Source organism: Channa argus, chromosome 8, assembly GCF_033026475.1.
Source record: "Channa argus isolate prfri chromosome 8, Channa argus male v1.0, whole genome shotgun sequence".
In the NCBI taxonomy this organism is placed as follows: Eukaryota; Metazoa; Chordata; class Actinopteri; order Anabantiformes; family Channidae; genus Channa; species Channa argus.
The window spans coordinates 2,189,181-2,202,029 of NC_090204.1; the positions used below are offsets into that span (position 1 = coordinate 2,189,181).

At 39.1% G+C, this 12,849-nt stretch overlaps 1 protein-coding gene across 2 annotated transcripts in view; it reads left to right on the top strand.

Annotated features, from left to right (window-relative positions):
- The window catches only part of tgfbr3 (transforming growth factor, beta receptor III), a 66,282-nt gene that overhangs the window by 31,451 nt on the left and 21,982 nt on the right, over positions 1–12,849 (top strand). For both annotated transcript variants that reach the window (XM_067512709.1, XM_067512710.1), the window contains exons 4-6: positions 1,686–1,823; positions 10,245–10,428; positions 12,650–12,812. In XM_067512709.1, the coding sequence (XP_067368810.1) occupies positions 1,686–1,823; positions 10,245–10,428; positions 12,650–12,812 (485 nt within the window). The remainder of the gene's footprint in view (positions 1–1,685; positions 1,824–10,244; positions 10,429–12,649; positions 12,813–12,849) is intronic.

Here is a 12,849-nt window from a genome sequence, read left to right on the forward strand (position 1 = left end):
ACACCATGTAAAGCCATGTCATGTTAAGTAAAACTTTAGATCTGACTGACTCTCTATAATATGTGTGAACCTGTATTCTCTTGAGCTTACATTAACTTCACAGACTCACTACTCATATAAATTGATATGTTATCACCATCTAATCGTAATAGACCATAAAGTTGCTTTCTTCGCTATCTTTGGCATAGTTTGTTCAGATAACTGTTTGGAAAAAGCAAATAAACTAGACACCATTAAAACAAATCACTAAGTAGGAAATGTTTTGTAGCTTGGTCAACTCCTGGAAGTCAAAGAAATCAACTGTAGTTGACTGCATTTGCCATTTGCTGGTGACACTAACAGGAAAAATCAACTGCGGCTAAATAATCATTGACGATTTTTTTGTTTTGTTTTTTATTAACCGCAGCTTGTCTCACGTGTGAAATTATTCGTGCGGCAGGAGAAAAAGTACAAAATGTTAAAAGCAATAGCATCTGCAGTATTTGGTATGGTTCATATCCCATAGTGTTTTCTATAAGTGGTCACACATATCAATTTTTGTCAATAGGATTTATAGTAAGTAAAAGAAAATTGTGCATTGTACATAAATTACATACTATAACCACAACAATACAACTTATAGGTATCAATGTTATCTACAGTTCTTCATTGTTCTAACCCATTCAAGCTAATACTAAAGTGTCAACTCATTTTTACCATCTCCATCATTGTAATTATGGACCCTTTTTTTTCCATTATGAGTTTCAGTAAAAGCACGAAGGCTGTATTTATTGTAAAAGCATAAGCCAATATTTTTGCAAGCCATGACCGATTAAGTTACTGTAGGACTAGTTATATAATGTGCATTTACTGCTGACACACGGGATGGGTCTGATATGCTTAGACTGAGAATATAGATGTGAGGAAGTTAACAGGGTGTCAGACTGGTCCTATCCATCAAGAGTATCAGCTCACTAAAAGCTGAAGACACCACATTAATTTTTTTTCGCCAACTCAGTGTTTTGCAATGTCAATGTCTATCAAAAACATTTGTATTAAAAAAGAAGATGATTGAAAGCCTAATCCCAGCCTGAGATGAGCTTGACTTTAGTGAACCACCTGACTGCATTAGCCCATAATGATTCATTTAAGTCCAACACGGAAAACAAGAAAACAACAGTTTAGGTCCCAACACAGTGGGCTTGTTTTCCCTGTCTCACCAACAGACTGTGAAAATCTATTTTAATGGTCTGAGAACCATAGTTGCATGATGTAGAGATGGCAACAAACGGATGCCACTTACTATTTTTTCCCCCGTGTTAACAAAGACGCCACTGTGTGAAAGTTCAGATCTCACTGGGGCTACAAACAGCATCAGAGCAAAGCATGTGCCTTTTAGGGAGAACATAGCATGCCATCTATGCGAGTTTATCAGCAAAGTGAGTACATAAACAAACACAAAGTGTGGTAAAAAGAACAACCTACAGCATTATAGAGAAAAAAAATCAGGAGTGTGGATCGCCTCATACTTTTAGTAATGTTTAACTGAACATGAGAAAATCAGGTTTGACATTTGCACACTGGACTTAAACAAAATGGGATCAAGTGATATACTGTTTCTCTCATCTCGCCCTCAGTATACTGATACTCTTTTATCAACCTCTTGCTCCCAATGTAATTTCAATCTCTCTTTTTTGTTTTACCAGGTTGAGCTCAATCTGAAGCCCATCCAGTCTCTGCTGCGCCACCAGAAGCCACTGGTCTTTGTGCTTAACTCCCCCCAGCCACTGATCTGGAAGATCAAGACAGAGAATCTGGCCCTGGGCATCAAACGTACCTTTTATGTGAGTCCAGCATCACTAAAAGCCTTTAAATCCTACTTCCTAAAACGTTGTGTTCATTTTCTCACAAGCAAAACCATATTCCTGTATCAGTAGCCTTCCTTTTTGAGTGAGAAATGTAAAGTGATATAAATTTGCAAAGTCCAGTAGAGGTTTCCCAAAATAATGATGTAAATTCGACTGCATACATGAACAGTTTTGTGGCAAGACATTCATCTCAGTGTACCCACACATAATATTTAATTCTCTTCTTGAAACTCAGAGCAAGATTGTATGATAGTTGTATATATACAGTAGATGAACACAAGGTAGATTTTTATGTAATTAATTTAATTCATATAAAATTCTGCAGTGTTTTCTTTTGCGTCTTTTGTTTTTGTGTCATTTTCATTGTTGTTTCCAAATCAATTTCACTCCCCCAAATCAAAGTATGAAACATATTTATCTAAAAATGTGAAATGTGCATTGTCAGCTTTATTCTCACACAGAACCACAGGACTGTATCCCCCCCCCCCCACAAGTATTCCTGTTGATAGCTTGGCAGCTGTTCAGATCAGGCAGGGTGTATCCGGGTACCGCAAAAATGCTAACAACAGGAATGTGTGATAGCAAACACTAAACCACTAAAGTTCTGCTGAGGAAGGTTGTCTATCCTCTTAACTACTGGTATTTGCTGAAATGTGCTCTAAGTACTGTACATCGCTCATTCAAGTCTTTATCTTTTATCCACTGTGGCCACACATGGTAATTATAGGGCAACGGCACGTTGAATTTGCCTTCATTTCACAGGATTTTCTTAGATCTGATGTTGAAACACATCCACATGTTAATTCTAGGATATGTATAAAAAAAAAAAAAAAAATACAAGATGACAATTAGAGAATAGCTAATAGTTACACAGCCTCAACATTATTCCCCATAAACTTCTGCTTATAACATGCCAAGTAAGGCTGTAGCTGCAAAATGTTTGGGCGTCTTGAGTTGAGAACAGTTTGTTGATTTTATGTACTTTTCTTCTTTCTTCTGTCTTCCTTCAAAACTTACAGAGCCTCTCTTTAAATTTCTTAGTAATTTCAAAATAGCTTTACAGAAGAATACAGTAAGTTTTGGTGAGGGGTATCTCAACATAGCCTGAGCCAGATCCCCCTGGAGAGCTAGCCATTTTTAGTAAAGGTACCAGGGGGCCTCGCTGGGAAACTTTACAAAGACATGTAAAAATGGACTGCTTCAGTGCCCTTGTTCAAAACCTGTGTCTCCCAAGAGAAAATCACAGCAAAATGAGAACCGCACTTTTATTAAAATGGTATGAAAGGCCTTTCTTTGCCTGTATGCACTCCGGAGACTTTTATGTGTGTTAGGCTTCCCAAACATAATAATTTTCAATAGTATGTTAACACCACAACATTTCACAAGAATGCAGTATCAGGTACACAAATGATATCCATATGTGGTCGAGTGTCTTTTTGCTTACTTCTCACAGGCAAAGCATCCTACCATGAGAGCCAATGTGACACAGAGAAGGATAAAGGTGGATTGCAAAATATATGCATTACACACATGCGCACACATGTGCCTTTAGTATTAGTGTGGCTCCTGTAGACATTATGGAGCTTTTTAGGTGCATCTGACATGTGACTTTCATCAAGCAGACACATAAGGTAATTACCATGTCTGCATTAAGAGGGACCCTTAATATTCATCCAGATAAACCTTTGTGTAAAAGGTATAAAATTTGTTTTAACCAAAACCTTTTATATGCAAAGGCATTTTTGAGGCCCCTGTAAAACTGAATATTCAATATTTAAGGTGGAGTAAAAAGACACAACAGACATAAAATATCTTTCCTTATGCAACTGGGACCACTGATGAAGAAATGAAGTCTGAGTGCCAAATGCTTTTTGCTTTTTAAAATTATTATTTCCTGTAGTGATGGCAATGTTCTAATGTCAAAAGAAACTAAAACATTGCATCTGGCCTGTGTCTATTTTCCTAAGCTGTGTGGCCAGCGAGATGGGGCTATCTGTGGAGACCAGCAGCTCAACATCACAGTAAAGGTCTCCCCTTTTCAGTGGTGGTTGACAGGAAACAGCTGACAACCATCATTAAAAGCTAAAATACAGAATGAGCTGTTCCTGTGTATCTAATAATGTTGAAGAATTCTGCAGATGAAGTATTTTTTTGCTTGTTAGGAACTGTAATTGGTTTTCAAATGATAAGATACAGAAGGTTGCATTTCCTCAGATGAATTTACAATAGCCACAGTAGCTAGTTGCCTGTGTATAAGGGTACTGTATGCTCTCAGGGACAAAACTGAGGTTTTACCTTACTTTGTTTGTCCTTCGGTATAATGCCTGTCTGACACAGAACTGCAGTTTTAAAAGCGGGGCGAGAGATGAAGGGAATACTAACAATGATGAAGGAGGCCCCTGCAGTCAGACAAAGCTGAGCTAATGGCTCTGACTGACTGCAGGGCCCCTAGTGAATAAGGTGGTAAGTATTTTTGTGTTTGACTGACAGCACAGAGCCCTCTGGCAGTGCAAGCTGTTGGTATCTTATCCACCAGCCTGACTGCACCAAATGCTGTATCTCTTCTCAGGTTCTCACCATTCAGACATGACACTTAACATGCCACAACACTGAAATACCACAATTCCCAGATTTGTTTTTCTAACCTGTAAAGATTTCATCTTTTCATAAGGTAGACATATATATATAGTAACAAACAGAGCTGATGTTAGGGCCAGTAAACCCACTGTTAAACCCACTCCCTACTCAATTTTCTGAAATCCTAAAACATGGACACAGCCCTCTAAATGCTTGAAGTTCCAAATACTGTTGTTACCAAGGCCCTGTGCACACTGCTCTATGTGGGGAAATGTGATGCTTGCCAGATCTGCTGAGCCCCGCTACAGTTTGTAGCTTTGATTGGACAGTCATTTCAGGGAAGGGTGTAGCAATCAATCAATTAAATGAAAAATATGATATCCAGCTATCATCATCACAGATAGAAAACATTCTGCATGTTAGGGAGCTTGCCAATTCCCACACTTTTTGATCTATAACACTCAGGTGGAACTGAGGAGCTGCTGTGGTGAGAGCGTAGCATAATAGAGTCAAAAGGAACTGGTTTTGGGTTTTACACAGAACAGAAACCCATTGCCAAACCTCCCTCACTTTGTATTTCTACCGAAGATGCTGTTTCCTGGGGCTAATCAGGTCTGCCAGTCCTTGTTTCCTGGTCCCAGTGCTCTGGGCTCTGTGGACACATGGACTTGCCTGGAAAAGCTTCAGAGATGTTGAGCACACTGTTGCTGTTGGCCACCGAACCCTTCTGGCTTTTACAATTCTACAATGCAGTCGTTTGTTGTAAAACAATGTTTTCTGCTGTGTTACTTGTCAATCAGCAGCAGGCAGGAAACATCATGAGTCGACAGTGCGATTTAATATGTCCACATCTTCTTTTACCAAGGGATTTGTATGTTGTGTGATGAGTTTGTGGCCAAATGTATATATTTCACTACTGTACTTCTTTCATTAAGTTGAAGGTTTATAGAATGAGTTCTTTAACTCTCATGCACTTTCCTCAATGTAACCGTTAATGGAAAACATGGGCAGCTACTACTGGTTTTTATTTGGAGACAGGAATGGCAGAAGAATGCTCTGTAGTAACGCTGAGGCATATGGTATTGTTTTCTCCGCAACATACCCTGCCAGTTCACAGGAACACATGCATATCTGCAGCAAGCAGCGAGATCAGTTCCCTGTATCTCATCAGAAAAGAGAAGATCAAATCAGCCACAAATGCATCCATCACATTAATATTGCCAGAGAGTTATTACATGCTCATACTATCTTTCAACCCTTTCTGCACTTTCCTCCTCTGTTTGGCTCAGAGTGTTGCTTAGAGCGCAGTGGAGGATTAATTTGTGATAATCTCAAATATTTGGCATGCTTTCCTCTTTTTATTGCACATAATATGGTGATGTGAATAGGCAGAAAAGGGCAGGAAATGTATATGTAAATATGTATGTACATATGTATGCATGTATGCATGTATGTATACACACTTTAACAAACATTTCTATTGTTAAAGTTCCATACATGCCTGCAAATACCATTAGAAACATGACACCATGACTTTCTCCCATTATACACATGAAAAAAGTGAGTTTCAGTCCCATGGGTATTTAGATAACTACTCTAAATTTTTGTTAGCTCTTGATTGCCCAATCGAAGATATATCCTAATTCAAAATATTTAGGTAATACTTTTTAATTATACTTTTAAGTTGTATGACCCCAATTAAAAAAAAAGTTGGGTTGTTGTGTAAAACTTCCAAATCTCACCAACCCATATTTTATTCACAATAGAACATAAACAACACATCGGATGTTGAAACTAAGACATTTTACCATTTCATTAAAAAATATTACCTCATTTTAAATTTCTTAGCAGCAACTCCTCTCAAAAAAGTTGGAACAGGTGATGCTTCTTTTAACGATTGTCTGTAAACGTCTGGGAAGTAAGGAGACGAGTTGCTGGAGTTTTTAGCACCCGGACTCTTCTCCTGTGAAGCCATGCTGTTGTGATGGATGCAGTATGTGGTTTAGCATTGTCTTGCTGAGATATGCAACGCCTTTCCTGAAAGAGACGTTATGCTGAGGCGCATATGTTGCTGTAAAACCTCTATTTACTTTTTAGCATTGATGGTGCCTTTCCAGATGTGTAAGCTGCCCACGGCATAGGCACTAAACCACCCCCACACCATCAGAGATGCAGGCTTTTGAACTGTCCGCTGATAACAAGCTGGATGGTCCCTCTCCTCTTTAGTCTGCAGGACACTGCGTCCATGGTTTCCAAAAAGAATTTCAAATTTTAATTCATATGACCACAGAACAGTTTAAATGAGCTTTTGGCTTTGAGAACACTATTGCGTTTCTGTATTATGTTCACATATGGCTTCTTTTTTGCATGACACAGCTTTAACTAACATTTGTGAATTTAACGGTGAAGTGTTTCTGCCGTGAAATTGCTTTGAACCTTCCTGTTTTTAATGCATTGCCACCTGAGGGCCCAAAGGTCACGGGTATCCAGTTTTGATCTTGGGCCTTGCCCCTTGCACACAGATTTTCCTCCTGATTCTCTGAATCTTTTGATGATATTACATAATGTAACTGGAGGGATCCAATCTTACGAGGAGGAACATTTCGCTGAATTTTTTTTGTTTTTTATAAAATGTATTTGTGAAATGAACTTCCATTTCTTTTTTTTATTTGCAGTAATTATTGTATTTTTCCAGCCTTTTGCTGTCCCTCTTCCAACGTTTTGGAGATGTGTTGCTGCCGTCAAATTCAAAATGGGTTAATAATGTCTCAGTTTATGTTCTACTGTGTATAAAATATAGGTTGGTTGAATGGATGAAATTTGCTAATTATTGCATTGTTTTTATTTGGGTTTTACACATTGTCCCAACTTTTTTTGAATTGGGGTTGTATTTCAAAGCAGTTTGGCATATAATGACAATAGATTTCTCAATAAAAGATGAGTTCTATTTTTATATAGTGAGGCTACGCTTTACTTGGCTGTGGGCTGTGGCTTTGTGCTCTAAGGAACTCTAGACAGACGTGACAGCTTTGCAGCACTGATCTTCTAGAAATTGCTGATGTGAACATAAAACTGATTTGTTCATGTGCTCTGTGTTCTAGTTTCATGTCGAATGAAATTGTCTTCTATAATTGTAATGTTTTCTTTTAATCACGTTTTTAATAGATTTTTTTTCTCTATGTAAATGCATCAGCAACAAAAAGCATTTTAAGTGACAGTTTACATTCAGTTGCAGTTGGACATTCTTGTATTTATATGTTTTGCTTAGGCCCAAGACATAAATTCCTCTTTTTGGTCTGTCAACTGGGCATGCAACAGGGGTGAAAGAGAGAGAGTTTGTTAAAGCCTAGAGTGGGTCCCTCGCTTCCCTGTTTCAAATTCCTGAGGTTTTCAGTTCTCTGGAAGGCCTGGAGCTAATTTGGCTTTCAGGCTTTCCCCTCTAATACTTTGTGACTAATTACAGTCGTATTCCCACAGTTAAACTGATAAACTCTTCTGGGTTTAGCGAGGTTAACATGGAGACCCCAGCCCCTCCTCATTGGCTCAGAGCACAACATCTCTTCTCATCATCATCATCCCTCTCTGTTTTCCTTTTTATCGTAGTAAACATACTAAGAATAATAACCTGAATTCTTCGATAGTGTTTGTCTTTCTGGCGTTAGTATTTACTGCTTCTGGTGACAATGCCAGGAATGCTGAGAACAGCATCCAGAGGTCAGAGAGACGTTGTGCATGAGGAAATCTGAAATGTTACGTCTGACAAACCTAAAGACCCCGAAGGGATAGTATTTTGTCACCATTTAAGCATAATCAGAATTTAGGGACAACTACATAACATTGTGGCAAGGCACTAGTCTTACGTAGTCCTCTTGGATTCAAATCAAATTTAATGTTTTAATCCAACACCGCCTCACCTCTCTATACAGATAGGATACCTTGGGAGAAAGAAAATAAGCATGGAAATAAAATGAGCTAGGCCGTGCCCTTAATCTCCTTTGATTTTTCAGTAAGTTTTCAGCACATGAGAATGTTTATCTCTCTGAAATGAAGCATATGGACTTAGCTCCATTAAGTGCCAAAGGGGTGTTGCCTCTTAAATATGGCCAGGCCATTTTCCCTGTCAAACATATATCAGCACTTATTCGGCTCCATATTTTTAAGACTAAAGACATTTTTTTATGGCTGAACAGAATGTGCTTATGGTGATTATTTGTTTTATGTAGTATTTGTTTTTTGCACACAATATATATTAATCGATACTGGTGTTAGTGGAAAAAGTGCAGCCCACTAACTGCAAATAAGTCCTTGCAGTACCAGATCAGACCCATAACTTTCAGTACGAACTCTGGATAATTCAGAACTCCTTCAACTTAGGTCGAAGCACTCCACCTATGTTTTCAAGCTGTTACTTATGCCGGTATATGTGGCCTTTTTCCACCATGCATATTACCAGTTCCAGCCCTGACCTGCAGATTGCCTGTTTGCTGTGCAGAAAAAAGCCATGTGCATAAATCATCCATTGTCGCTTTCTTACACATATTGAAGACAAACATAAATGCTGCTGTTGTGTGACGGCCATAGATGTTTTCTAAGGAAATTTAGCTACAGTCTATATTTGGTTGTCATGTTTGCAATTTTCAAGAAAATCCACAGTGACACCACAAATTCTATGGAAGGAGCTTTGTAAAAAAAAAAAAAATGCTGCACTGAGGGGGGACTTTCCCGGGAAGTAGCCCCCTTAGCTTTCAAACTAAAATCAGGTTGCCCGTTCCAACAAGGGCTGACTCAGGCTCACATTTGCATGATATAATTTAGCCTTAGTGGTAATTAGTCTATGAAATATTTCCCCAGTAGTGTTAATGTCTTTCAAGGTGTTTTTTGCCAAACATGCAGGCTTGTGTGTCAACCATAGTGCTCTGCCATTCATGCTGTGTTCCATGCAACCATACTGTACGGTATTTGGTATTCTTGTGAATAACCCCTAATCTTGTTTCACTGATTGGAGTCTGTGTTTGCTAACTTCTCTCTCGAGTTAGCTTTTGTTAATGTCGTCAGCCAAGGAACTTGCTAAGGTATTCAAACCTACACTGTGAATGGTTAAATTATGTTTTAAGGATGGAAAAGAACAACGGTTTATGTTTCATCAGATTACATTTTCTTTTTGTCATATTTGCTATATTATATAATATATAATAATATATATTAATACACATGTACTGTCATATGACTTCAGTGTTTGTGTGTCAGTGAGAAACTACTGTCTTCCTGTCTGACAGCTTTTGCATCTGTCTTTGTCAGGTATATTGGTGTTCTTTGTTAGCCCTAGAGGCCATTTTGTAGCAGACCTACACATTTGTGGTGACGCACTTCAACGCAGTACACCACATAAACACTGGAAACTAGACACCTTATTGTGTGGCACAGTGTGTGTAAAAATATGCTGAGCATATTTGTAGAAACTTTGAAATAACTGTTGGGGTGGAGTGGGAAGGGTGGGTTTTACCAATGTTTAGAAAGCACATTTAATTTTAGAAAGGCTAAAGTCAGTCTGCTGGACCTTCAGGGTGAATGAAGTTAAACTGAAATTTCTGTGCATATCACTCTTAAAATGGATCATTCTTGGCTGAAGCCTTGAAGTTACACTATCAAGTGGGATGAAGGCAAACCACTATTACTCAAAAAGTTCTACTGAAGTGGATGGTGAAAAAAAACACACAGACATCTGTCTTGTAATTCAGTATTTATTATCGTATTATATACAGCTGAGATAACAACAGCTCCTTTGTCCTCTTAATGCTTTCACCTTTTCTCCTCCTCAAGGTATCTGAGGGCTCTGAGGTCCACTTTCAGCCGGGAAACTTCTCGCTCTCCTCCCAGATCGAGAAGCAAGCCCTTCCCCATGGCAATGAGCACCTCCTCAACTGGGCCCAGAAGAAGTTCAGGGCAGTCACCTCTTTCTCTGAACTCAGGATGACTCAAGACATCTACATCAAAGTTGGAGAAGGTGTGCATTATATTCCTAGAAAATCCCAAACATAGCTCTAGGCCCCAAGGCATGCCTCCCCCTTCCCTTTCAGTTCCCATAACTTAGCTTTTGTGTTTGAGCCTTGGCTAAAGGTATATGTGCACTGCTCTGGGAAAAGAATTTCCTTCTCTCCGCAGGAATTCACCCTTTTACACTATTTAACAGGCTACTTTTGGTAATTCTGTGTTGTTGCTGCTTATACCCTTAAGAAATATTGGAACCCTGGAAGAATAAAAAGCATTGATACTGTGTATATTATTGTTTAGGTGTATCACAAAAAGTTTTAAAGAATTTCATCATCAAAATAAGTAGCATTCCTTTTCCTATTATTATAGCACAATTTGCTGCACTATCTGTAAATCTCTCGCGTGTGAAGACAGTTTATTCCCAGTGTATCCCAGTGAATCCGCCGTTAATAGAAAGATTATAATCAAAGTCAACCCATAGAGTGGTTAATGCTTAAAAAACGGTCACTTTGATTTTGTGAAAATCACAAGCAGGAACTGTGAATAGAGCAAATCGAATCTAGTGTCTTTTCAATGAATTCCAATCCTCATATCAAAAAGGTGTTATTCATTTAGTTTACTGTAAAGGCAGAATTATGTTTCTGAATGTACACATAAACATGTACATGGACCTACGGATCTACCTTCTGGGTAACAGTAAGTTGCAGAAAAGAAACTTAACTTCATAATATCAACAGGTGGGTTTAAAACAGGGTGAAGAAGAAACACATCTTGCCAAATTTCTGTCCTACCTTCCTTCCCATATAGAGGTTTGTTTACACCAGGTACACCGTCAATAAATTGTAATTTGCGAAATGCAACATTACCCCTAGTGGAAACAAGCATATATTGCGCCAATATAATAGAACATCTTCAACTGGAACCTGCATTTGTTTGATTTTGTGCAGCACTCAGAAGCACAATTCTGGCAGAAAAAGCGTTGCTTTTGTAATGTGTATTGATGAAACCAACAACAAAAAGGAAATGTATGGCTTCTTTTGGGGGGCAAACGAAGGCTAATTAGATGTCAGTGGAAAAAAAAAAGATGTAGTTCCGGCCTTTCCAATTTTTGTAATAGGTAAGAGAAGGGAGGCGTGAGTCTGAAGTGCAGCAGCATTATGGGATTCTTGGGGGAGACTGTGTGATGTTCACACGTTTGAGGTATGGACTTTTTGATTCTTCATGCTCTAGTGAACAGTCAGCACATCCAAGATGGCTTTCAGGCAGGAAGTCTTGTTTTTAATGAGCATCGTTCCCATCATGGAAATAAGCAAAACCCACGTCTGAAGAGAAATAATGGCTCCACTGCTACTATATTCTCTCTATTTTGTTGCTGTTTGGGGGAAGTGTGGTTGTTCAGCCATCAAGTGTTTGGCTTGTGTCATTAAGAGACTCTGGTTTGGCACCACCCCAGAGTGCCATGATGTTTACTTCAAGCAAAGCACTGTAGATTTCCACCCCTTCATATTTTCAGTAGTGTTTCATGAAGATGGACAGATTCTCACTTTGCTTCCTACCCAAGGCTGATTTCGAGGTCTCTTCTTAGCTCTTTAAAGTACCACAAGGTTTCCGGAGAGGAAAGTGCCAACCTTCAGTTTACACTTTGTCCAAAGCTCTGCTTGCCAAATAAGGAAGGATCTGTCATGTGCTTTCTCTGAGTGCTGGGAAAGGGCTTAACTTTATGTTCTGAAGGTTCTTTAAGGTTCAGTTAACATATTTCTTAACATTTCTAAATGTGAAGGAAAAACACCAGCTGGTTTGACATGCTCCTGAATATTATTGCCCTCCTATTGTGTGGGCATTGTGGTATATCTCTGGATTAGCTTCCCCATGTAAAATGAAAGAACAAGTTCCCCTGTTTGTCAGGAAGACAGGTCATACCAACCAGGACACCTCATCCAAGAAATGGCTTAACCTTGTTAGTGCTACATTTGGATGAGTGACAATGTTAATACCAGATGCAGAGTTGCAGGGAAACTATAAGGGTCAAAGCAAACATAAACCCAACTGAAGTCTCTGGGAGCAGAGTGTTGAATTGCTCCCAGAAGCAGGGGGTGCTGTTCTGCAGCTGAACTTGTCCTCTGAGTTCTCTGTGGCTGAGAGGCAACAAAAAAATTCTGTATTTTTCCTCTGGGAGATCAAAATAACCCCACAGAACCCCTCAACCGGAACCCCAAACATCTCTCTACTTCCAGATGCAGTCCTCTCTGACACCTGCAAGATCGATACCAAGTTCCTGTCTCTGAACTACCTGGGAGGCTACGTGGAGACACAGACATCAAAGGGTTGTGTCCTGTCTGGACCCGACAAAAACCAAGAAGTGCACATTATTGAGCTACAAGCCCCTAACTCCAGCAGGTGAGTAGCCAAATCAGTCAAAAGCCAAAAATACATG